Below are 27,219 nucleotides of genomic sequence, written 5' to 3'. Positions count from 1 at the left end.
ACAGGTTCTGGCGCGTCCTGATGACGTTTCTTTCGCTGTGTTGTTGCAGACCGCGAGAGACCGAGGCCTCGGTTCTGGAATATCAGGATAGACTGGCAATACTGACACGCAGGTTCGTTGCGAATGTGTCGTTTGTTTTTGTCTCAGAGTGTGGGTGGGCAGCTTGCATGATCACACGTACTGTTCCATTTGCAAATCGAATTGTTTTATGAGCTGTAGTGGAGTGCACATATGTGCCAATAGGCCGGTTACGTCCGGCATACATCGGAATTGGTTATAGGGTATTACAGATTAGCATATTGAGGAATACTCACGTTGGGTATGTGTTACAAATTCCTGGTTTAGTGGGACACACTTCAATAGGCGAAGTAGACATAGTTGTATGTGTATAATGACAGGTTATACGAACGCTTTGGCTATTAAGGTGTCTCTACATATCTAAACACAAAGAGAGCGAGTGGTGGTCCACCTGGGTATCGGGGTGTACAGGGGTCTGCTTAAGAACCTCCATTCAGGCATATTCTGTGTGCATGTAAAGTCTGCCTGTACTGGAGTAAAGGCCAGTTGGGTAAACCAATAAAACTGCTTCTTATATTGTGGTAGGTTTATGTTTGTAGGTAGTGCATGTGTGTACTGGAGTGCATGCTAATGTGCAATATTTGTACTCTTTGTATAGTGCAGGGTGGCGCAGTGGTAGTGCTGCAGCCTCACATCCTGAATCCTCCTTGCATGGAGTTTGCATGTTCTCCCAGTGGATGTGTGGGTTTCCACCAGGTGCTGCAATTTCCTCCCATTGGTTAAATGAATCTCAAGGGCGTGTGTGTGTGTGTGTGTGTGTGTGTTTTAGCCTTGTGGTGGTCCTGGGTTTGTTTCTGCCTTGCACCCTTTTGCTAGCCACTCTGTAACCTGGGGCCCCTGGTCTGGATTAGGCAGGTTACAATATGACATGAAATATATAGTGCATGTTATTACTGGGAGTATGCCAAATGGGAATATGTATGCATAAGTATACAGTATAAGATGTACGAGGGGGCACCCGAAAAAAAATGAGACTTTTTCAAAAGCAATCATTCTATTTAAAATATTGCAAGACACACACCTGTCCAGTCTCCTTTTCTACTGATCAAAGCCTTTTTGGGAGTCTTCAACTGGGATGCTGTTTAGCGCTGTAGTCGAAGCAGTGATCACGTCCTCCACACTGTTAAATTGGCGTCTTTTCAAGTCCCTTTTCATTCTGGGGAACAAGAAAAAGTTACAGAGGGCCAAGTCCCGTGAATAAGGGGGGGAGCATGAGTGTCATGGTGTCATGCCCTGACTGGTCAAAAACTGACAAATTCGCAACTCTTTGTGTGCCGGGGCATTGTCATGGTGAAGGAGCACTTCGCCCGACTGCCACAATTTCGGCCTTGTCCTCCGCACTCTCTCTCTCAGCCGTCTTAAGACCCCCAGATAGTACTCTTGGTTGACCCTCTGAACCCCTTGGAACGAATTCCTTGTGCACAATACCTCTAATGTCAAAGAAAACAAATCAGTGTTGTTTTTCACGTTCGATTTCACCTGTCTGGTTTTTTTGGGCCTTGATGAATCGGGATTCTTCCACTGGCTTGATGCTTGTTTCGTTTCAGAGTAACCTGTTATGACCCTGGACAAGAAGTCTGGCTCACTTTCAAGCTCCATTTTCAAGTCTTTGCACACATGGAGTTGAGTGTTCCCCTGGTCATTGGTTAGCAGACGGGGGACAAATTTGTCCAAAACACGCCTCATGCCCAGGTCTTCAGTCAAAATGCGCTGCCACTGAGTTCCTTGTTACTCCTGTCGTTTCTGATAACTCGTCCATTGTGTAACGACAGTCTTCAGTTATTTTTTCTCGGATTTTTGCAATGTTTTTGTCGTTCGGCAGCTTGAAGGGCGTCTAGAATGGGGTTGATGCCTTGATGCTTAAATTTCCATTTTTGAAGCGCGAGAAACCATTCAAAAACTCTCGGCCGACTCAGAGCTTCTCTTTTCAAAGCCATCTGAAGAATTCGGAATTATTCCGTTGGTGTTTTGCCAAGTAGAAAACAAAATTTCTAGCAAGTTGTTTGTTCCGTGAAATTCGACATCACAATTTCGACAGGATCGCGAGAACAGCTTCTGATAAAACAATGACTGTGTGACACGTAAGATCGTTTCACAGAGATGTCCGTCTGGTTACTGACTGGCGAGTGATGAGAGAACAAGCACTGACCTTTGATCCAACACCCTCCACTCGCCATCCAGCCACACGGCAGCCAGTCTTGTTTCTTTTTGAGTCCCCCCTCGTATATGCAGTCATATGACAAAGTTTTGGAGCCCCTCTTAATTCTTTGGATTTTTGTTTCTCATTGGCTGAGCTTTCAAAGTAGCAACTTCCTTTTATTATCTGACATGCCTTATGGACACAGTAGTATGTCAGCAGTGACATTAAGTTTATTGGATTAACAGAAAATATGCAACATGCATCATAACAAAATTAGACAGGTGCATAAATGTGGGCACCCCAACAGAGATATGACATCAATACTTAGTTGAGCCTCCTTTTGCTCTTTTGAGCCTCCAGACGCTGTCCTCCTATAGCCTGTGATGAGTGTCTGGATTCTGGATGGAGGTATTTATGACCATTCTTCACACCAAATTTCTCCAGTTCAGTTCAATTTGATGGCTGCCGAGCATGAATGAACAGCCTGCTTCAAACCATCCCATAGATTTTCAGTGATATTCAAGTCAGGGGACTGTGACGGCCATTCCAGAACATTGTACTTCTCTCTTATGCATGAATGCCTTTGTAGATTTCCAACTGTGTTTTGGCTCATTGTCTTGTTGGAATATCCAACCCTTGCGTAACTTCAACTTTGTGACTGATGCTTGAACATTATCCTGAAAAAGTTGTTGATATTGGGTTGAATTCATCCGACCCTCGACTTTAACAAGAGCCCAAGTCTCTGAACTGGCCACACAGCCACACAGCATGATGGAACCTCCACCAAATTTGACAGTAGGTCCATCCATCCTCTTCCGCTTATCCGGGGTCGGGTCACGGGGGTAGCAGCTTGAGCAGAGAGGCCCAGACTTCCCTCTCCCCGGCCACTTCTTCCAACTCTTCCTGGAGAATCCCAAGGTGTTCCTAGGCCAGCCAGGAGGCATAGTCCCTCCAGCCTGTCCTGGGTCTTCCCCGGGGCCTCCTCCCGGTTGGATGTGCCCGGAACACCTCACCAGGGAGGCGTCCAGGAGGCATCACGATGTGGAGGATCAGCGGCTGTACTCTGAGCCCCTCCCGGATGACTTAGCTTCTCACCCTATCTTTAAGGGAAAGCCCAGACACCCTGCGGAGGAAACTCATTTCGGCCGCTTGTATTCGCGATCTCGTTCTTTCGGTCACTACCCATAGCTCATGACCATAGGTGAGGGTAGGAACGTTGATGGACTGGTAAATTGAGAGCTTTGCCTTACAGCTCAGCTCCTTTTTCACCACAACAGACCGATGCAGAGCCCGCATCACTGAGGATGCCGCACCGATCCGCCTCTCAATCTTGACAGGAGGTAGCAGGTGTTTTTCTTGGGATGCGCTGTTCTTCTTCCGCTATGCAAAGCGATTTTTGTTTTGACCAAATAACTCAATTTCTGTCTCATCAGTCCAAAGCACTTTGTTCCAAAATGAATCTGGTTTGTCTAAATGAGCATTGACATACAACAAGCGACTCAGTTTGTGGTGTGAGTGCAGAAAGGGCTTCTTTCTCCTCACCCTGCCATACAGATGTTCTTTGTGCAAATTGCGCTGAATTGTAGAACGATGTACAGATACACAATCAGCAGCGAGATGTTCTTGCAGGTCTGTGGAGGTGATCTGTGGTTGTCTGTAACGATTCTCACAATCCTGCTCATGTGCCGCTCCTGTATTTTTCTTGGCCTGCCAGACCTGCTAGTTTAACAGCAACTGTGCCTGTGGCCTTCCATTTCCTGATTCCATTCCTTACAGTTGAAACTGACAGTTTGAACCTCTGAGATGGCTTTTTGTAGCCTTCACCTAAACCAGGAGACTCAACAATCTTTGTTTTCAGATCTTTGGAGAGTTGCTTTGAGGATCCCATGCTGTCTGTCACTCTTCAGAGGAGAGTCAAAGGGAAGGAAGCACAACTTGCGATTGACCACCTTAAATACCTTTGACCACTCATGACTGGACACTCCTGTCTATGAAGTTCAAGGCTTGACGAGCTCATCCAACCAAGTAATCAGCATTGAGCAGTGACAGGCATTCAAATCAGCACAATGATAAGGGGACCCACATTTGATTTAATTTCATACAACTAAATACTGGGGCGGCACGGTGGCACAGTGGTAGCGCTGCTGCCTTGCAGTTAGGAGACTCAGGTTCACTTCCCGGATCCTCCCTGCGTGGAGTTTGCATGTTCTCCCCGTGTCTGCGTGGGTTTCCTCCCACAATCCAAAGACATGCAGGTTAGGTGGATTGGCGATTCTAAATTGGCCCTGGTGTGTGCTTGGTGTGTTTGTGTGTGTCCTGCGGTGGGTTGGCACCTTGCCTGGGATTGGTTCCTGCCTTGTGCCCTGTGTTGGCTGGGATTGGCTCCAGCAGACCCCCGTGACCCTGTATTCGGATTCAGCGGGTTGGAAAATGGATGGATGGATTGACAACTAAATACTGCTTCACTAAAAACCTTTTTGTTCGGAAAACACCCCAGTACTCCGATGTTCCTAGGAAATGAAGACACACCACTGTTATCTTTATTGTTGGAAGGAGAGTCAATTATTATGCAGGATGAGAGGGGTTCCCAAACTTTTTCATATTACCGTATAGGGTGATTTTTGACTAAATTCCATGCCAGCTGGGCGTGTGTTTACAGGTAACTATTTGTCAGTTGAGTTGATGTGTATAGGGACCTTTTGACAGGTAATGTATGCCTTTTGGGTCCACAGTGCTCACAATCATGTTTGACAGATAGATAGACAGATAGATAGATAGATAGATAGATAAAGCACTATACGATAGATAGATAGATAGATACTTTATTAATCCTAAGGGGAAATTCACATAATCCAGCAGCAGTATACTGATACAAAGAAACAATATTAAATTAAATAGTAATAAAATGAAAAAAATACAAAATTAAAATAAATAAATAAAAATGGAATCATTTTTCCATGATTTGTCCCAGTGTGCCACACATTTAAATTCAGTTAAGATTAAAGTATGCATTCTCAGGTTTTATTAAAGGGAACACAGAACACAAGAAAATTGAAAACGAGAGGCGTCCACTCCGTCCATCAGACCTGTTGGTTTCAACAACAACATTTATTTCTATAGCACATTTTCATACAAATAATGCAGCTCAAAGTGCTTTACATGATGAAGAAAGAGAAATAAATAAAAGACAAAGTGAGAATTAAAACAAGACAACACTAATTAACATAGAATAAGAGTAAGGCCTGATAGCCAGGGAGGACAGGAAAAAACAAAAAAAAAAACTCCAGACGGCTAAAGAGAAAAAAAATAAAATCTGCAGGGGTTTCAGACCATGAGACCACCTGATCAGTCCCTCTCTGGGCATTCTACCTAACATAAGTGAAACAGTCCTCTTTGTATTTAGGGTTCTCATGGAAGGACTTGATGGTGATGGTCATGTAGACTTCTGGGTTTTAATCCATCAATGTATTAACATCACGGTGCTTTGAGTAGGACCACAAAAAAACGGGAAAAGAAACAGAAGAGAGAGTAGGGGTCAGTAAGGATTTTAGAACTACCATGAATAGTTCTGATAATTAAGTGAATATAATTTAATAATAATAGTAATAGTAGGACATGTCCCGGGATGCACAAATGAGAGGCAGCCATTCTGTCCGTCATGCTTGTTTGTTTAGCTAATAGCTAAGCTGCCCCCCCCAATATCTCATCCAGGTACATCTTAAAGGTTTCTAATTCAAATCCATGTCTCGGGGAGTTTGTTCCAGGTTGACACAACTCCCTGCCTTCAGTTCTAAATGCACTTTCACTGGTGTCCTCTAGGATGTGATTTACCCCTAAGCTGGATCTCCCTTACCAATGGCTTTGAGGATTTTAAATACCTGGATGAGGTCCCCATGCTGCCTCCTCTGCTCGAGACTAAACTCATTTCATTCTCGGACTCTGATGCAGTAGGATATGTCCATAAGTCCCATGATGCACTTGGCTGCTCTGCTCTGCACAGCCTCATGTGCTGCTGTGTCTTTCTTGTAGTGTGGTGACCAGAACTGCACACAGGAGCACAGGGGTCTCACTAGTGCATTATATACTGCAAGCATAACATTCCCTGCTTTTTATTCAGCAGGTTTTATGATATAACCATTATTTTGGTGATGAACATACCATACCATTTTCCCAACCCACTTTGTCATGAGCAGAGTCGTAAGAGGGGGGCTGGAGCCTATCCCCAACAAGCATTGGGTGCCAGTCCATCACAGGGTGAACACCACCTTACCTGCCTGCCATTGGACTGTGGGAGGAAACCTGGAGCACCTGAAGAAAACCCGCGCAAACACAGCTAGATCATGCAGGGGGGATCTGGGACTCAAGAAACGCTGCAGGGTCTCCTTTACAACAATGGTAACACGCATGGCATATTCTGTTCTGTTTATTTATTAAGGGTGTACTCAATGTGGCCGTTCGTTCAGTGACTGAGCATGTTTGTCTGCATATAACCACAACCCAAAGTCTCGTTCATTTGACTAGTGCCAGGCCAACTATACTGTGCCTTGGCCCACTTGGGAGACGTGTGCCTGGGCACAGTTCAGTAGAATTTCGGGAACAGTGTCATTGTTAAACACGCCCAAGCACAGAAAACAGACGTGACATGAATGACGCGACAAGTCAGATATCTTTTGAGTTAAATGTAGGTTTTTATTCTCGCCTTCCAGATGAACGTGAATTGTAGTTGGCAAGTTCCTCCCTTAACATTATTTGTCACTGTAAAAATCTTCTTGGACGTCCAGCATGATTAGCGCTCAATAAATCTGTAAGGGGGCAGAGAGTCATCCTGCCCTACACGACGTCAAATCAACCGCAAAATAAGTCACATCATTTTGACAGGCATGCTGTCACTCCGTGTTCAGATCTTGTTACACAAAGTGTGCCCGGGCCCAGAACGTTAAGCGCATTGTGAGTGCAGGCCGGTTTATGGATAATTGCACTTGCGCACACTATGGGACAACCGGGTCTAGTTGGGAGTACAGTGCTTGTTAGAGGTTGCCGGTTGAAATCTCGTTACTGCCAGAAGGGATCCTACTCCGTTGGGCCCATGAGCAAGGCCTTTAACCTGTTTTAAGTTATCAGGTTATTCACTTATATTAGTGCTCCAGGAGCTTCGTACAATGGCTGACTATGTGCTCTGGCCCACCAAAAGGTCATGCAAAAAGATGGTTTCCCCTTGGTGAGTAACAAAGTAATTTAAAAAAGCCAAGTTTTTGCCTATGAACACATAAAATTCTGTCTTATTTAGTCATTTGCACGTAATTCCCTCCGCTGTTGTCCAGGTGGGCTGGTACTCTGTGAAGAATTGAGGTGATTGTAGCATCTTTCGTGGATCTACCAGAGTGAATCCTTGACTAGCACAACTCCAGGCCTCAGATTGGAGCAGACCCCTGAGGTGATCAGGCGCTTAGAGGCGAGACAAGATGCTGAAAGCTCTCTTTGTCACGCACTAATAAAGCGATTAAAGACAACTGAGTCATCACAAACACCCGATAAAACCCAACGTCACCAAACATTAATGGGGCACAGGAGGGAAGGTTTGGAGATCTGTGTGTACAAAGTGCTGTAATGTCTACTTGGCGAAACCAAAATGTATAAACGTCCCCTTTAGTGGAATTTGAGAATGTGCACTTTAATCATATGTGAATTCTTTGAGTTGAAATTTAACTTTTCAGTTTTAAAATTTCAATTAAAATTGTGGCATTCAGGGGCAAATCACGAAACAAATGTGTCTTTGTCTCGGGGCGGGCCCTGTATATGTACAGATACTTTTTGGACAAGAACCAACTGGGTATGTCGATGTCAAAAATATTTTATAATCTGGTGTATGTTGACTGGATGTATGTGCGTGAATGCCCATATGCTGTGGAGTGTTTGCCAGCCTGATATTTACCATATATACTCCTGTATAAGTCGGGTCTCGAAACCCGAAAAATCGATCATAAAATCAGACCCCGACTTATATGCCCGTTCAAAAATACGACACTGAATTATTATTTTTTTTTTTTACATCTTCTTGCCTCCTCCAATCTCACATCAGTTTCTCAGACACATCGAATTTTGTTGCAGCAGCGCAGTTACTGATTTGTTTCGCTACTTCAACGACGTTTAATTTAAAAGCAGCTTCATATTTTCTTCTGATCGAATGCTCCACCGTAGATAAGGGATGCTGTTACGATAAAGGTGAGATACAAAAAACACAAATCAGTGCAAACGTCGCTTCAGAGTAGTTCAGGTGTTACCGTGTGGTGACGCAGGCACAATACATAGAAAAAATAAAGGCTGTGTGCTCCGCGGTTACTCTCTCAGGTGGGCGGGCGTTAGCATATCATAATCTCTTGGACCAATAGCAGGAGTTTTACGCAATCGACTTATACGACCGACTTTATAAAATACCAGTAATGGCGTACTGCACGATAACATGCAGTGAATCCACTTCACTTGACCATTCCTAGTCTTCATCCTCTTTCTCTGTACGTTTACCATTCGTTTGCTCAGAGGTTGATGCGCTTGCTGCTTCCTGAGCAGCTCTTCTTTCCTCCACCCTAGCAGCCGCTTCTGCTCATCATTCGTCCGCATCTTTTCAGGTTAAAACTGATTTAAGTTAGTTTTGGCATTGCAATTACTTAGTACGTTTTCCTTAATTTTTCACTTAAGCTGGCACTTAAGTCGTCAATCTGCCTCAAGAATGATTAGCGAAGGCGGTAGGGAATGAGAACGGCGACCGTACGCATGTGCCACACGGCCGCCCTGCTGCGTGCTGCCAAGAGTTGATTCTACAATAAAATAAAAATAAAAAGAGTAATAAAAATCATCACCCCAAAAGCGGGTAGTAGACGTCACGTAGTACTGTATATGTTTACCAAATTTCAAGTCAATCGGTGAAACGGTTTGCAAGCTACAGGTGATTTAAAATCCTGGACAGACAAACGAACAGCCACGGTCACGTATTATAGATGAAGACCAGAAATTTTATACAATAATTTCAAGTCCTGACTTATCTGCAAGTATATCCGGTATGTGTACGTTTGTGTTAGATGGAAATGTGACTTTGGTATCCATACCAGTTTTCAGACCTCAGTACCAAACCGGTTCAGTTGCAAGTAACAGAAAACTCCACAACCTCACTGGTGCGCCGTACAATTACGCGCCTACCTGGTTGCAGCGTGTCATTGTGACACTCTATGAACCGTTTCCTTTTAAATCAGGCATGAAGTCCCAATCTTGTCGAAGCTTTAAGAGCCTTGGGTGGGAATGGAGTCGTCCTCTGTGAAGTCCCGGTCATGGCAAAGCAATTGTGGGCCCATTGAAGGTCGCAATTTCATTTTGTGAGGTCTCTGAAACTGCAAAAACAAGTGTCGAGGGAAGGTGGCGAAGGGGGGATTTACAAGAAAATGGACGCTTGACTTCCTGTACCGAAAATCCCATAAATGCTGGTATTTTTCCAGTACCGGTATACTGTCCACTCCTACTATACAGTAGATACTGGTTGTATTTTGGTGTTTGTTCATTTGGTGTTATGCGCACAGCTACTCCCTTTATTATGTGTATGCCAACTGGGTGTATGTGCTTAGATTCATATTTAAGGTGCAGATTTTGCATGTGCCAATTGGGTATATATGCATAGCATCTAGAGGTATTTAGGCTTGTGCCAGTGTCCGGTGCCAACTTTGTGTTGACGTTTGTGAGTCTAAGGCCGGGTTTATACTTCACACAATGCGTTCACCTGCAGATGCAAGCAGTGTACTGTTTATACCTGCGCGTGTACTTTACGTAAATCTGGAGGATTCCACCAGGTGGCAGTGCGTGATATCATCATGGTGAAATAACATTTGGCTTTGCTGTGTTGTGAATTGCCTGAAACATCCACTAAATTCCCAGGACACCTTGCCACCATATCTCTAAAAAGGACGGATGTTTAATGATTATACAGGGGTGCGCCCATTCCAACTCACATCGGGCACAAGGCAGAAACAATCCCTGGACGGGGCATCAGCTCATCGCAAGGTGAACACAAGCACACACACATACACTGGTGTCATTTTAGCATCACCAAATCCCCAAACTGGCATGTCCTTGGAAAGAAACTGGAGCCCAGTGTGGAAACCCACCAGGAAAACATGCAAACTCCAAGCAGGGAACACCAGGAACGTGACTACCTTGCGAGGAAGCCAGCACTAATGCTCTGCCACCGTGTGTGTAATTATTAACAGTATTCATTATTTAAACGAAATTAACAATTGATCTGTAAAATGTAACATACATACTTTATAGCATTTAATCATGAAAGTGGTATCAAGTATAAATCTACAGATTCTAAATGTGCAGAGAGCTGGCATATCATAAATGTGATGTGTTCTGCGTGGCAATTGGTGCTGTCAATTCAGGAGGAAGCCCCAGCAGCATGTAGGGATTAACAACTGGGTCGGTTTTAAGATGACATTTACGACGGTCTACTTTAATGACAAAATAAACTACGAGATTAAAGTGAACATTTCGAGATTAGCTTTAGTCACAAAATAGACCTTTTCTCTGTGTCCCTAATATTTTGCTCTGTAGCTCAAATACGCCGTCGTACATTCTGATGCTGTTGTGAAGGTGCAAAAAAAAAAAAAAATAATAAAGACGGCACAGAAGATGGCATGTGAGACCTTTAAAATGTATCGCATCATTACCTTAGGGAATATGTGATGCTTGAATATAAAAGCACCGCGAATGCATTTGTATGTCGGCATTTTGCTTCACCACGTTGAACGATTCATCAAACTTGAAAGCAGGCACGTTGATCCTGTACGATCCTCAAAGCGGCTTCCTGTCACATGTAGGTAGTAAACAGAGACTCTGACGTCACAGTCCGACTTGAACACACTGCAAACCCTCGATTTTTTTTTTTTTTTGCTGGTACCACAACTCGCACACACGTTGAATTCATTTCTGAGGACCTGCTCAGAGGACGCGTCAAATGAATGTGGCAGCCATGATGTGTACGCATTCTGAGCGTGAAGTATAAACCGGCCCCATTGAAGGCTAAGGGCACTGAGAGAGCGATTCCATTTTTGTAAGTGTGCATTGGGGTTGGTTGTACCTGGAACAAGTGCCATTTGTGTGCCCTTCTTCTGCAGTGGCCTTCCTTTGTAACTACAGGTGACCACGAGTTAGAGGAACAGATGGAGGTGTTTTCTTGGTGAAATGGCGGAGCAGGGTAACCAAAGCTTCTCCCAGAATCCATTCACCGCCCTCTTTGGCTCATTAGCTGATGCTAAGCACTTTGCTTCAATACGTAAGCAGCAGGAAGACTGTAAGTAACACATCAGATATTTGTACTGTGCCCGTACCCTCACCCCGCCGGTCTTAAATTCCCTTTCTGTATACTTTCTGTCACAGCAGATACATCAGGTGGCAGCCGTGAAGAATCTGACAATTCTGAGAGCATTGAGGAGAATGACGATTCCGTTTCCGAGGTCAGCTGTTCCTTTCGTTCCCAACAGGAGCTGTGCGAACAACTCAACATCAATCACATGCTGCAGCGGGTCTTCCTCATTACACTGGATAACAGTGAGCAGAACTGGGCGACATCGTTTCTTTGGGTTACTGGGAACAACCCGGTCGAATCACTGATGACACCTGTGTTGCAGGTGATCCCAGTCTGAAGGGAGGCAATGGAATCCCCCCACGTTGTGTCTATTTGGAGGAGATGGCAGCAGACTTGGATGGACAGGACTGGCTGGATATGGACAACATACAACAGGTATTCGTGAGAGACAGGGAAGTTACATTCTCTGGTGTTATCCCTACCACTGAATCTGGTGGACAGGATGCCTGGTAATCCATTGACGCTCCCAAACTCGGGTTTAAAGGCGTTGCAGTATCCAGTCGCTGTGAATTTTTTTGAAGGGGGCAAGCTGCAACCAAGTTGTCTACGATGCTTGTTTTGTTTACTTCCACACTGCATTCCTGATCCTGTTTCGTAGTTCTTGATACAGAAATCAGGGAAAAGGCAGATGGTATTGGAAATTAAAATGACGAAATTAAAGGGGCAGGAGATTGATTATTGGAGTAGGAAGGGAAATGAATTTGGAATAATAAGAAAGAAAAAGAAGCATGGGTGATATGATAAAGTGGATCTTGTGTGCAGATGGGTATTGGTGAAGTAGCTGTGGTATTGGGGGATTAGATACAGGAGACAGGTTATTGGAATACTGTTAAGGAGAGTTATAAGAGGGGATTGGAAAAGAATGAGAGGGAGAGGTGAGGTATTGGAACAGTTGGCTACAGTATTGACAAAGGAAATGGGGAAGAACTTCATGTTTGGGAATATTACTGATAGAAGTGTGGGTCTTTTAGGAAGAATGTATAGAAAGCACACCTTACAGTACAACCTAGACACATCAGTGATGCAATCTGAGGTCATCTGGTGTTTAGGGTCTTTCAGCATTATATACCCTCACCCAGGTGACCCAGCCAGTGGTGGTCAGTCTCCAACTTGTGGAGCTTATTTAGTCCACAGATCGCTCCTTTCGATCCACAGCCATCTTGATGCTTTCTCAGTGGCATCAGTGATGTTCCTGAAGGCTCTCTTATTGTGCAGTCCCCCTGACCCCCAGCTTCTTTAGAGCCCTGCAGAGCAACTGGCTGGCAAGTCCTTAGCAGACAACTTTGATGGGGTAGGAACAGGTCTTCTTACCCACTGCTTTGGCATTCGCCTACGAGTTCCTCACAATCTTAGCTCTCTTCTTCTTGAATGCCTCTCCCATCTGGTCTTCCCAGGGAAAGCGTTCATTCCAGCAGGACCACCTGCCTTGATATTTATCACACAATAACCATGTCAGGCCTGAGTGAGGTCACAGCAATGGTGTTTGGGAATTGCAACTGACTCCCCAATTTGACCTGAAGCTGCCAATCCTGGGCTGTTGCCGAAAGTCCCCCTGTTGGATACGTAGTCTGTTGCGACTTCTCTTCGGCCTTGACAAAAGCAATAGAGCACTTTACTGGTTGCTGATGCCAACTAAGAGAGATCCCTTTGCTGGTAGCCTCTGCCATAACCCCCAGCACTTGGTCATGGTGCAACTGATAGCACCTCTCTTCCAGGTGTTTTCGGGAAAAACTTGGAATATATTGTTCCAAGGATCCTCTTCCCTGGCATAGACAGGCATGCAGGGGTTTCTGGCAGTCCCAGGATGAGTAAAGGTATTTAAAAAAGGAACAAGAATGGACTTGATATCATTGGAGTAGAATCATGGGAAGGGATTTGGGGGTTTTAGTAGAAGTGAAGATGATGACACAATCTGATGGGTTTGGGTTATTTCAGAAGAAAGGAAGGAAGGAGGAGGAGGTTGATGCAATGAAAAGGAAATTGGGGTGGAATTGAGTGTTGCAGTAGTATAGGAATTAGGATTTTGGAGCAGAAAGCAAAAACCTGAAAAAGCGTGAAACCCAATGCCAGCCACCGAAATAGAATTTGAAGAAGCCTTTTACAGTGGTACAGTAGTTACTGTATTTGTGTTATTGATCCAGTGTTAAGGCTTTGAATCCTGTGCCTGCTCATTGTTTGTGTGGTGTTTACAAGTTTCTGTGTGTCTCCGTGTAGATTTTTCTTCCTGTTTAAATGATGTGTGTGTTTGGTTAAAATGTGATTCTTGATCATCCCTCTGTGGGTGTGTTCATGAATGTGTCCTGTGATTCGCTGGCTCCCTTTTCTGTTCTTTTTTTTTTTTTTTTTTGGTTTCTCGTTTAAAGTATTGTAATCATCCAAAAATTTGATGTCAAGATTTTCATGAATCTCGAGGTTTTAGACCTCCCTGACTTTCTCGTATATAGGGGAAAGTATTGTAATCCTCCAAAAATTCGATGTTGAGATTTTGATGAATCTCGACGTTTTAGAGCCCCCTGACTTTCTCTTATACGAAGTATAGGGAAAGTTTTGCAATTCTTCAAAAATCCCATTTTGAGATTTGGATGAATCTCGACATTTTAGATCTCCCGGAGTCCGAAAATACAATTTTTGGAATTATGTCTGTGTGTCTGTCTTTGTGTGGGGTGTGTGTGTTTGTGTGTGTAAACACAATAACTTGACTACGCATTCACTTAGGTCAACCAAACTTAGCATCCAAGTATTAGCCCAAAAGTTAATAGAAATCTACGTTTTGTACCTATTTCCGCTAACCGGAAGTGGTACTTTACTTTTTATACATGTAACTGCAAAGTCCGATTTGTTCAACTTTAATAATAATTGTTACAATATATTAATTTGATTAGATTTCTTGTTGATGGTCCTTTAATGTACATAATATAAAAATATAATCATTGTCTTGCAGTTTATGCCTCAAATATCCGTCCACATATCTGAGTATACGAGAAAGTTGAGGGGAGTCCATTCCTGATTTTTTTTTTCCCCTTATGCGGCAAGGATATACTTGGCATCCTAAACTCCTGAATTACCTTAGGTGGTATTGAGAGTTTTATGTTATGAATGACTTTATGGAAAAGGGCCAGAAAAACAAAAGAAACATGACTTAAGGTAGAAGGATTTTTACAAAAATGTTTGAATAAAGGAGATGGAACAGTTCAAGGAAATTGAGTCCATGAAAAAAATTAAGAAGAGACCTTGGGCTATTGAAGAAGAAGTTTAGAATCTGGATAAGATGTTAATATTTGTGAGAATTATTTGTGAATGAGGTGAAGGTCTAGTGTGGAAGACTGAGGGTTATGGGAGTGGAGTGCATTGTAGATGTGCAGTCCTCCTCAGATTCTCTAGGATGACTTTGACAATGTACCCTGCAGGCTTGGATTACAATTGATAAGCACCAGGCTTCAGTAACAAGCCAGAAGAGAGGATGGCGACTGCGCCATCCCGCTTTCCGCAAACTGTTTTTACTATCCTGTGTGTGTCGGCAGGCTCTCTTCACCCGGCTGCTGTTACTGGAGCCTGGGAATCATCTGATCTACATGACTTCCCCAGGCACCCTGAACCTGTCTGCTGATCGAGATGCAGGAGAGAAATGCATTGTCCACTACCTATATGCTTGCTTCCAGAGAGCCAAAGAAGAGGTAGGGGGTCTCTTGTTAATTTTTACCAATGGATCTGGGGCCTGCTGATCTGATGGCTCCTGGCTTACCCCGTTCTTCTCATAGATTACCAAAGTCCCAGAAAAGCTGCTACCTTACGCCGTCCGCTGTAAGAACCTGACTGTGTCCAACGTCTGCACTGTCCTTCTCACGCCAGAGATATACATCAACCAGAATGTCTATGAACAGATGGTAGACCTACTTTTGGAAGCAGTCAAAGGGGCCAGTGAGTCATTTTATTAAATCGAGAGGAACTCTTTATTACAGCCAGATGGGCAGTTACCCAATTCTTTATCTTCATTGTTACAGGCCTAGAGGAAGTCTCTCAATTCTTAGATGAGGTAGTGGTAACATTGCTGGCTGACCAGGAGGTACGGACTTTCAAGGAGGTGATGGTGCCAATCTTCGAGATACTGCATAACCGAGTACGGGATCTAGAGTTGTGCCAACTACTTCTGTACTCCTATCTTGACATTCTTGTGTTCTTTAGCCAGAAAGAATGCATTGCCAAGGTAGGACTGACGCCCATATTCTAGTAACTTCCAACATTAACTATTATCTCGTTCCCATGGAATCTGTTAGCTCACTCTTCTGGCTCATGTGAACAGGTCCTTGTCGAGTACATCCAGCCTAGAGATCCTGGCAATGCCATTCAATACCAAAAGACCTTGCTGGGCACAGTCCTCAATATCTCCTGTCTTCTGAAGACTCCTGGCGTAGTAGAGAACCATGGTTACTTCCTGAACCCATCACGCTGCAGCCCACAAGAGATGAAGGTTCAAGAAGCCAACATTCACCAGGTATGCACCCCACTTCTTTGTTGCACACCTACCCTCCAGCGATGCCCTTTATGATGCTTCTCTTTTCTGTATTCCTCCCTTTTTAAATTTACAGTTTATGACTAAGTTTCATGAGAAGCTGTTCCAGATAATGAAGAACTTATTCCAGCTGTCTCCAGACACACGGCACCTGCTTCTCACTTGGCTGGGAGGCTGTCTACATGCCAATGCAGGTCGAGCCAAAATCTGGGCCAATCAGATATACGCTTCTGATGCCCTCTTTCTTAACCTGGGTGCAGTACTGCTGAGGCTTTGCCAGCCTTTCTGCCGCCTGAATTCCCACAAGCTGCTAACCTTTGACCCCACCTACTGTGCCGTTAAAGAGCTGAGCGAGGAGGATCGGAGGAGTAGAAATGTGCATATGAAAGGTGAGGAGTCAAGGGAATTGGGTGGTAGGAGACTGTCAGGTAGGTCACATGCTTTATGAGACTGAACGTCCCGTTTCAGGACTGGACAAGGAGACCACATTGATTCCGCCAGCCTCACACCAGAAACCAGCTTTTACGGAGTCATACAATTTGCTGACGGAAAACCTCATCCTCACACAGTATGCCCTTCACCTGGGGTTCCACAGGTAGCTTATGTTTGGCACGGTGCCACTTGCACAGCGGGTTCCAATTATTTAGACATGCCCTCTCTTGTTTGCCTAACATTTACTTCTCCTCTTGTAACAAGGCTCCATGACCAGATACTCAAGATGAACCAGTCTCTCCATCGCCTGCAAGGTGTATGGCGTGAGGCCCAGCAGAGCTCCAGCCCTGCATCTGAGCAGCTTCGAGAGCAGTTTGAGCGCCTCATGACCATTTACCTGTCTACCAAGGCAGCGGCCACGGAACCCCACATGCTGCAAAACTGCCTTAATCTCCAAGTGTCCACTGCCATGGTGCTGGTGCAGTTTAGTCTGGGAAACCATGGGCCCGAGTTTGTACCCCTCACCTTCCCACTGCAGCCCATTGACAACAGCCTGCTGTGCTTTGTGCCAGGTAGGGTGATTGATGCCTTTGTCTCTGCTTTTGCCTCACTTGCATATCATTGATCATTTTAACTCCTGGAGTTGTCCCTTTGTCCACAGAGTTCTTTGCTGACAATATTGGTGACCTCTTCATCTTCCTGCGGCGCTTTGCAGATGAAGTCCTGGAATCATCGGCTGAGTCGCTGGAGCAGGCGCTCCACTTCATCTCTGTGTTCATGGGCAGTGTGGAGAGGTGAGAGGCCTTAGCAGTGGGCAGGAACAAGGGAGATATAACAGAAAGAAAAAGAATTGTGGGTAATATGAGTCTTTGTCTAGTGCCACATGCACATGGCACTAGACCATGCGCCATCATGAATGAATGAAGGCGCCATCACAAAGTACTGTAAGAAAACACAGGAGATAACCGTGCAATGCTGGGAAAGAAAAGTGATACTGGAAAAGTGTTGTGACAAATAATTTTACATAGTAGAGAGGATTATGACCTCAGAAATGTGTTCTGTATGCTGAAGTTGTAGTGCTTTAAATGGTTTGAATGGAAAGGAAATAATGGTTTTCACAGCTTAGCATTCTCAAACTGACAATCAACCTCCCCACCCCAACAAATTCAGGGTGTCTGTTTTTATTTTTACATCATTCCTTTCCACTGGAGCATATACTATATGGACAAAAGTATTGGGACCCACCTCATAATGATTGAATTCCGCTGTGTCAGTCAGCCCCTTTGCTACGGGTGTATAAGGTCACACACCTGGCCATGCAGTCTCCAGTTACAAACCTTTATGATGTCAAATGGGTCGTTCTGGAGAGCTCAGTGACTTCAAGTGTGGTACTGTGATAGGATGCCACCTGTAATTTCATCCCTGCTAGATACCCCATGGTCAACTGTAAGTGGTATTATTGGAAAGTTTAATCGTTTAGGATGAGGCGAAAAACGACGTAAAGTCACAGAATGAGATCAACGACTGCTAAGGTGCGTAAAAGTCACCAACACATGCTGATTCCAGCTCCAAACTTCCACTGGCATTAACTGTGCGACAGGAGCTTCATGGAATGGGTTTCCATGGCCAAGGAGCTGCATGCAGTCCTCACATCACCAAGTCCAATGCCAAGCGTCAGATGGAGTGGTGTTAGTGACCACTGCCACTGGACTGTGGAGCAGTGGAAACGTGTTCTATAGAGTGATGAGCCACACTTCTCTTTTTGGCAGTCAGATGGGCGAGTCTGAGTTTGGCAGATGCCGGGAGAACGTTACCTGCCTGACTTGCATTGCAACTGTGATGTTTGGTGGAGGAGGGATAATGGTGTGGGGCTGGTTTAGGCTCGCCCCCCTTACATTCAGTAAAAGGCAATCTTAATGCTTCAGCATAACAAGACATTTTGGACAACACCATGCTTCCAAATTTGTGGAAACAGTTTGGGGAAGGCCCTTTTCTATTCCAGTGTGACTGCGCCCCACTGCTCAAAGCAAGGTTGGACGAGTTTGGGGGTGAAGAATTTGATGGGCCTGCACAGAGCCCCTGACCTCAATCCCATCAAACACCTTTGGCATTAACTGGAACGGAGGTGGCGAGCCAGGCCTTCTCGTCCAACATCAGTGCCTGACCTCAACAGAATGAATGGGCACAAATTCCCACAGCAATACTCCAAAATCTTGTGGAAAGCCTTCCAAGGAGAGTGGGAGCTTTTATAGCTGCATAGGGGCGACCAACTCCATATTAAAGTCTATGTATTTGAATGGAATGTCATTAAAGTCGCTGTTGGTGTAATGGTCAGGCGTCCCAATACTTTTGTCCATATAATGTAGAGCTACTTTTACAAAATGAAAATGGCCGAGAACTACTCATGTTTTCTAAAGTTTCTTCTCGTAGCTTATTTCAACCCAAACAAACTGAATGCGCTTGTTTTGCCTGAACATTTATAAAATGTTGGCGTCCACAACTCACATTTTGCATTAAAACATCACAAAAAATATTTAGTTCACCTACAAGTGCATTTTGTATGTCTGTATGCATATTTTCTAGTGTCTCTCACACTATTGAATTAAAACATGAATGCTGTCAAAACGGAACAATGCAATTCCAAATCCACAGATATTCCTTCTTCATTTGTCAGTTTGTCACACGTCACTGTGTCACTTTATTCACATGTCCAGTTGCATGCGTGATGTGTGTTTTAGTTTGTCAGATGACTGGCACTGAGGTGTACGGTGGAGTGGAGCCCCCTTAGGTTCACTCTTATGGAGTCATTTCAATGTTCGTCTGTCCATTTTGTTCTGAACTTTGATTTCATGACATTCACGTCAGACTCACAGAGGTATGGAGACCCAAACAAAGCAGACATTTTCTGAGCTGCTTCGTGAAGATTCTTATGGTTATCTGGCTCTACTAAGCTCCAGAAATGCTGTTGAGACTTTAACTGCACATTATTTTGAAGGTTTACTAATGTATAATATTTAAAATCCAACATCTCTCTGTCTGTATGTTTGTCCGCTTTTCATGAGAGAACTAGTTAACGGATTTAGGTGGGTTTTTTTCTATAATTTGCTTGAACATTCCGGTTGATTTTGCGACTTCTCTCATTTCTCTATGTGTCATAGTTCACTTGCCCTACCGATTCATTTGCGCGAATCCGAGAGACCTGCAACGGGTCAGGGGAAGGGGCCTTCCTCACTCACTCACCAGCTTCGGGGCGTCTTCCTTAACTCTGCTTAGCTAGCGAATAAGAGACCAATTGAATTCAACTTTGTTAGATATTTTAAATAAAGTGTTACTTAGGTCTTGATGAGTTTGAGTCCAGATATTCTCTTAAGTATACGCCACATTGAAGAGATAGATTGCAATTCAGATTGTGGATCGTGATATGATTTTTTTGGAAAGATCGCCCACCCCTTATTTGACTAATCAAGTTGTAGGATTCATTAACCCTTTGGCACGCTACTTGGAAAGGGATTGTGAGCTACCGATAGCTTGTGAGCGACCTGTTGGAGACCCCTGGTGTAGATACTTAAAGTATGGGCCGCGACGTCTGAATTTGGGTCATGCAGAGTCGTGATTCACAACAGTACTCAATGGGAATGGGTCTCGTACGGTTTTCAGAGTGTCTTGTGATGAGTCGCAACGGGCAATTTAAGAAAATGCTTTTGCTCCGCCACTACTTGTGTCAGTGATTCTCCAAACAGGACCCATGGGGATGACTGTGAGTGGTGATTCTTCATGGTGGTGGGGGGAGACATGAGATGACTGTGGTTGGCGATCCTTCAAGGGATATCCACCACTGGGAGGACTGTTGGTGGTGGCGATTCCCCAATGGGGACCCTGGGGGAGGACTGGCACTGGCAATACTCCAAGAGAGAAATGGGATGACTGTTACCACCGATCCTCCAAGGGGTACCCACCACCAGGAGGACTGTTAGCAGTGATTCTACAAGAGGGAAGGGAAGACTGGCTGGTGGTTCTGGGCCTTGAAGAAAAACGTTCAAGAAGCACTGCCTTTGAGTGAACTAAAATATTGAATCCTTATTATGTGCAGAGAATGCAGCAGCAGTGAGGGCGCTTTTAGTGTAATTGAAATACCGAGTACATATAGTGCCCTCCATAATGTTTGGAACAAAAACCCATTATTCTCTCCCTCTGCTCCACAGTTTAAAATTACAAATCAAACAATTCTGACATGATTAAAGTGCAGATTTTCATTTAAGGGGATTTGCAGACATTTCGGTCACACCACACTTTTTCTACACGGTCCCCCCCATTTCAGGATGCCATAATGTTTGGGACACAGCAGTGGCAGGTCTGTTAAAGTCATATTTAGGACTTTGTCACATGTCCCTCACATGCAGCGATTGTTTGAAGTCTGTGACTCGTAGACATCATCAGGTCCTGAGGATATTCTCTGGTGATGCTCAGCCAAACCTCTAATGTGGCCATCTTGTTTTGGGGGGACTTGGTTCCTTAACTCGTCTCTTCAGCATATGTTGGATTTAAATCAGGCGATTGGCTTGGCCATTCAAGCCATCATTTTTAGTTTTGAAAAACTCCTGTGTTGCCTCAGCAGTATGTTGGGCTCATTATCTTGTTGGGGGATGAAACACTGGCCAATGATTTTGGAGGACTTTACTTGAACTTGAACAGATCAGATGTTTCTACACACCTTAGAATTAATTGTACCACGCTGTCAGCAATTATATTATCAATGAAGAGAAGTGTGCCAGGACCTGTGGCAACCGTACATACCAGAGCCATAACATCCCCAGCACCGCCATGTTTAACAGATGAGGTGGTCCACGTTTGATCTCGGGCAGGTCCTTTAGGTCTCCACATCACTCTGATGAGGTTCATCTTCATCTCCTTGGACCACAAGACCTTTTTCCAGAATTGTGTAGGCTCTTTGAAGTCCCTTTTCCCAAACTGTAATCTGCCATCCTGTTTTTCTGGTTTACATCTTGCAGTGTGGCCTCTGTGTTTCTGTTCATGAAGTCATCTGCAAGTAGTAGTTGTCCATTGCACGTCCACATGAAGTCTGTTTCTGATCTGTCAGGCAGGTGTTGTGGGCTTTTTCTTTATCACAGTGAGGATTCTTCAGATTCGTCATCAGCAGTGGAGGTCTTCCTTAGCCTACAAGTCCCTTTGTGATTACTGAGCCCACCAGTGTGTTCTTTCTCCTTTATGATATTCCTGAAGTTTTACCAATGTCTCCAATGGTTTTATTCTTATTTTACAGCCTCATAATGGCTTCTTTGACTTTCATTGGCACAACTCTTGTCCACATGTTGAACAATGGCAACTCCAGACTCCAAAGGGTAGAAGTAAGCCGATGTTTCTTATGAAGCCAGGAAACCCTTCTTAGGAATCACAAAGACCAGTGACACCAATTGTCCCAAACATTATGGTGCCCTGAAATGGCGGACCATGTAGAAAAAATGTTGTGTGACTGAAATGTCTGTAGATCCCCTTAAATGAAAGTCGGCAGTGTGCTCTTTAATCACAATGTCTGAAGTGTTTGATTTGTAGTTTTAAACTGTGGTGCAGAGCGGGAAGTCAAGGAGAAATGTGTCTTTGTCCGAAACATTATGGAGGGCTCTGTATTCATACACATTATCCCTACAAAGTGATTCTACATTCCATTTCTCTTCCATTCATTGTTAGGTTATGGTTGGTTTTCCTCCTGCAGCAGGAGAAGTGAGCTGTTGTGCAGGAGGTTGCACACTTGTGACTAACTTGTAAGTGGGGAAATCGTCTGCTGCGTGCCTGCCATTCAGCGATTTGGAAGAATTCATTGGCTAGAACTGGCAAGCTCTGTTGGGCCGAAAGGCCTGTTGTCTTCCAGATTGTTATAATGCAGGATAGCTTGCGGCCCCCACAACCCTGAAATGGATAAACAGGTATAGAAAATGAATGAATCGTTACAGTACCTTCCATTATTGAACAAAAAGTAGTGGAGGGTATTGTGTCATGGGCAAGGAGGCAGAGTTATTGGAGAATGTCATATGAAGCAGTCCATAGATGTGCAGCCCTTTTAACAGGTGGCACTTTTCTATTGGTGCATCATTGGAAAGGATTGGCAGAACAACTTTGATATTGTTGGAGGACTAAATTTAGCCGAGCAGTATGCGGAAAACATTGGGGAGGAGAAGGAGCTTGGGGGTCAGTGGACAGTCTGGTGACAAGTTCATTTGATACTGACTAGGATGAAGAACCCACACCTTCGAGCCAAACTTGCTGAAGTACTGGAGGCTGTGATGCCCCACCTGGAGCAGGTGACCGGACCCACCCTGACCAGCATGTACCAACGGGAGCGAGCCTTCTGCTCTTACCAGTATGCAGCCCAGCTGGCCGAGGCACTGATTGTCGTTTTTGTCGACATTGAGTTCACAGGTAGTTGGAACTCCATGATGATGGTTAGCCTGAGTCTTTTGGGATTGGGTTAATGATTCTCTGAAGCTTCCTCTGTCAACACTTTTCAGGGGATCCTCACCAGTTTGAGCAGAAGTTCAACTACCGCAGGCCAATGTACCCCATCTTGAAGTACATGTGGGGAAAAGAGAACTATCGTGACAGCATAAAGGTGAGGAGCGCCTCTGCTTCCACAAAGGAGTTGAAATTGGCAAAGTCATTACGGTGGGTGTAGTGCAAGACCACTCTTGTTAACTAACGTCTCGGCATAATCACTCTTTTATGTTTTAGAGCCTGGCAGATTATGCATCCGAGAACCTGGAAGCCATGAATCCTCCACTGTTCCTGCGCTTTCTCAACTTGTTGATGAATGATGCCATCTTCTTGCTGGATGAAGCCATTCAGGTATGCTTCTCAAGCAGGCATGTGTACTGGGCAAAGCTGAGTCACAGTTCAGGTCAACGTGTGTTCCTTTGCCCTCCTCTCTCTCTCTCTCTCCCTCAGTACTTGAGCAAGATCAAGATCCTCCAAATTGAGAGAGACCAGGGCGAGTGGGACCTGCTGGCACCTGACGCTCGCAGGGAGAAGGAATCCAGCCTTCAGATGTTTGCTCAGCTCGCTCGCTTTCACAACATCATGTCCAATGAGACCATTGGGACCTTGGCCTTCTTGACCTCTGGTAAGAAGACTTGAGCAACTTTATGCTCCATGCATTTTTGCCCTTTTTTTGTCCAGTTCAGAGTCCTACACAGAGGACATTTTGATGTGGTGATGTGTCAGTGAAAATCATCATAGCAGTTACAGTAGGGGGGGGGATAAGGATTTGATCCCCTGCTGAATTTGTAAGTTTATTCACTTACAAAGAAATGAAGAGTCTCTCAAAGTTTAATGGTAGTTTCATTTTAATGGAGAGAGACAGAAAATCAACCAAAAATCCAGAAAATTACATAACATTACATAAAAGTTATAAATTGATTTGCATGTCACTGAGTGAAATAAGGATTTGATCCCCTACAACCCAGCCAGAATCCTGGTTCCCACAGATTGGCACACATATTACAATCAATCAGTCAATCAATCAATCACAGACACTCCTGATCTCAACTCCTTATATGTATTGTGGAACACAGTCCGGGCACAGACAGGCAGACATCTTTTAAGCACCACAACACTAATATTTACAAGGTGAAGCACACAACCCCAAAACTCCCACAAAGTCCAGGCCTCACAATGCCTCTCTTTCTCTGGTCCGCCTCCACTACTCTCCTCCCGAGCTCCGTCTTGCTTCCTCCCGACTCCAGGTCTCGAATGGAGGGAGGCAGATGTGCTCCAGGTGCCTCCCGATTAGCTGCTGCCGGCACTCCCAAGTGTGAAAGGAAGTACCGGCTGAGCACCCAGGAGCACTCCGGGTATCCCTGGTTGTCTTCCCATCAGCACTTCCGGGTGTAGTGGAAGTGCTGAGTGCTGAGGGCCAGGGCTCCTCAGGCATTGGGGCGCCTCCTGGCGGCAACCATGGGCCCCTATAGTAGGGTGTCCACAGAATCAATTTCTTCCATTCCAACCTGTCCACCACCAAGCTGTCAAAGGACGTCAGGGACAAGACCTGCACTGGGATGGGCTACAAGACCATCAGTAAGAAGCTTGGTGAGAAGGTGACAACTGCTGGTGCGATTATTCCCAAATAGAAGATAAATATAAAATGACCATCAGTCGCCCTTAGGCTGGAGCTCCATGCAAGATCTTGCCTCGTGGGATGAGGAGGATGATGATGAGAAAGGTGAGGTATCAGCCCAAAACTACATGGGAGGAGCTTGTTGATGATCGGAAGGCAGTTGGGACCATCACAGTCACTAAGAACAGCATTGGTAACACAGTACACTGTAATGAATTGAAATCTTGCAGCGCCCACAAGGTCCCCCTGCTCAAGAAGGCACAGGCCTGGATGTTCACTGGCAAACTTGAGACTTTGTGGGCGCTGCAATATTTCAGTCCATTACGGCGAAGTGTGTTAAACAGTGGTGTTCTTGGTGTCTGTGGTGGTCCCAACTGTCTTCAGATCATTAACAAGCACCTCCCATGTAGTTTCGGGCTGATACCTCACCTTTGTCATCATCATCCTCACCCCATGAGGCAAAATCTTCGTGGCTGAGTTGCTGTTGTTCCCAATTCCTTCCACTTTGTTATAATACCATTAACAGTTGACCGTGGAATATTTAAGTAGAGAGGAAATTTCACGTATGGACTTATTGCCCAGGTGGCATCCTATCACGGTACCACACTTGAATTCACTGAGCTCCTGAGACTGACCCAATCTTTCACAAATGTTTGTAGACACCGTCTGCATGCTGAGGTGCTCAATGTTATATACCTGTGGCCATGGAAGTGATTGGACCACCTGAATTCAATGATTTGGTGGGGGGTCCCAATACTGTGTATGTCCTGGGAGTAGCAAGAACCAGCCCTGCCTGGATGTGTTGTCCATTTAATACGGCGCTCACCCGCACACAAATTTGAAACAGCCGACTGTGGTAAGCTGCGCTGTCGCAGGAGTCCTGCACACTTGGTTCAAACCCTGTGCCAGGTTGATGCCAGAGAGGTGCTCAAACATCCCCAAAGGTGCACACGTTACATTGATTGGCTAACTAACCTGTGAGCAGTGACTGTGTTGGAACCATAGATGGTCTTCCTACATATTTCACGTCTGTTTTCAGTTCGTTGTAACCCTGGCATCCCCTTGCCAGGCAAGGGGTCTCTCATAGCATTCAAGTGGGTGGTGGCTGTTGGAGATCTCGGGGTTGTCTGCGTGGAACTTTAAGAACTGTCACTTTCCGAGTGCTGTTAATGCTGTACACATTCATCTTTTCACTCATCTTCACTGTAATCAAGCAGGTAATTAAAAGAAAACAAACTCAAGATGCCCGTCCTGTTTTGATGCTACCACCTGGGTAAAACAATAGGAAAAGCAGGGCATCATCATGCGAATGTTGGCTATGGACTGGGCATTTGGTGATTTATATTTTTTTAACCTGTCTTTCAGAAATCCGTGGTTTGTTTGTGCATCCATTTTTGGCAGAGAGGATCATCTCCATGCTGAACTACTTCCTGCAGCATCTGGTGGGGCCCAAGATGGGGGCCCTGAAGGTGAAGGACTTCAGCGAGTTTGACTTCAAGCCTCAGCAGCTCGTGTCGGACATTTGCACCATCTACCTGAACCTCGGGTAAGTCTTGCGTATGCACTGCAGAGCCAGTGGGTCAGAACAGCGCTGACCTCCGTGCATTCATCTCTGTCTTCATGGGCTTTTCCAGCAACGAGGAGAACTTTTGTGCCACTGTACCCAAGGATGGCCGCTCTTATTCTCCGACTCTTTTCGCTCAGACGCTGAGGGTACTGAAGAAGATCAACAAGCCGGGTGACATGATTGTGTCCTTTGGCCTGCTGGCTGATAAGATCAAGGTAGACCAACTCTAAACTGCGCCAACCAAGACAGCAGACCAGCTATGGCACAAGTCTGAATTGGTGAGTGCGGCTAATGGAGGGTCTCACAGGTTGTGTTTTCTGTCCACTAGTCTCTTGCTGACCGCCAGCTGCAAGAGGAGGAGACCTACGCCGATGCCCCTGATGACTTCCTCGACCCCATCATGAGTACAGTTATGCTGGACCCTGTGCTGCTGCCTTCTTCCCGTGTCACTGTTGACCGATCCACCATCGCCCGCCATCTGCTCAGGTAAGGTCATGTGATGAGCACAGCAGCCCTCACCTTGAGGAGGACTTGTTTGTAGCTGCCATCTTTCTCCTTTTTACTCTGTTAGAAGAGATGCCTTTATTTACCAGGAGACAAGCTGTCCACCAAGAATTCTGGGTCGGTTTACACCTTTTGTATGTTGTAACTTTTTACAGCGATCAGACGGACCCTTTCAATCGTAGCCCCCTCACCATGGACCAGATTCGGCCCAACAGCGAGCTGAAAGACCGGATACAGAGGTGGCTGGTGGAGCGCAAAGAACAGCGGCAGCGTATGGAGCAGAGCTCATAGAGTTATGGGTGCGTAGCTGTGCCACCCCGACCGCGCCACCTGCAACGCACTCGTCACGTAATGTGGTCATGGGTGGGCGGGCTTTAAGACAAACAAAGAATCGTGATTGGCTGGACCATATGTTTCAATGTGTACAAAATAAAATTGTAAAGAAGGGTGA

At 45.1% G+C, this 27,219-nt stretch overlaps 1 protein-coding gene across 3 annotated transcripts; it reads left to right on the top strand.

Annotated features, from left to right (window-relative positions):
* ube4a (ubiquitination factor E4A (UFD2 homolog, yeast)) lies at nt 1-27,219 on the top strand. Of its 3 annotated transcripts, none has more exons than XM_039764413.1 (20): nt 1-112; nt 11,402-11,555; nt 11,645-11,812; nt 11,893-12,005; nt 15,152-15,304; nt 15,389-15,548; nt 15,632-15,834; nt 15,931-16,122; nt 16,217-16,529; nt 16,609-16,735; nt 16,837-17,144; nt 17,234-17,366; nt 22,820-23,007; nt 23,097-23,197; nt 23,317-23,430; nt 23,530-23,704; nt 26,063-26,243; nt 26,332-26,479; nt 26,593-26,750; nt 26,924-27,219. In XM_039764413.1, exons 2-20 carry the CDS (start codon nt 11,447-11,449, stop codon nt 27,057-27,059), a joined length of 3,180 nt encoding a protein of 1,059 aa, XP_039620347.1. In that variant the 5' UTR covers nt 1-112; nt 11,402-11,446; the 3' UTR covers nt 27,060-27,219. The 3 variants fall into 3 exon arrangements, with proteins under 3 accessions (XP_039620347.1, XP_039620346.1, XP_039620348.1); XM_039764412.1 differs by having other exon boundaries at nt 11,642-11,812; XM_039764414.1 differs by lacking the exon at nt 11,402-11,555 and having other exon boundaries at nt 26-112; nt 11,642-11,812.

This window comes from Polypterus senegalus, chromosome 9, assembly GCF_016835505.1.
Source record: "Polypterus senegalus isolate Bchr_013 chromosome 9, ASM1683550v1, whole genome shotgun sequence".
NCBI classification, from domain to species: Eukaryota; Metazoa; Chordata; class Cladistia; order Polypteriformes; family Polypteridae; genus Polypterus; species Polypterus senegalus.
This window is presented reverse-complemented; position numbering and strand designations above follow the sequence as displayed.

Excerpts from the sequence above, each read along its gene's own strand:
- ube4a (XM_039764412.1), top strand. The coding sequence starts at position 11,447 with ATGGCGGAGCAGGGTAACCAAAGCTTCTCCCAGAATCCATTCACCGCC. Across the intron at positions 23,008-23,096 it reads TGTCGACATTGAGTTCACAG|GGGATCCTCACCAGTTTGAG; the intron begins GTAGTTGGAACT and ends AACACTTTTCAG. Across the intron at positions 26,480-26,592 it reads TGCTGGCTGATAAGATCAAG|TCTCTTGCTGACCGCCAGCT; the intron begins GTAGACCAACTC and ends TCTGTCCACTAG.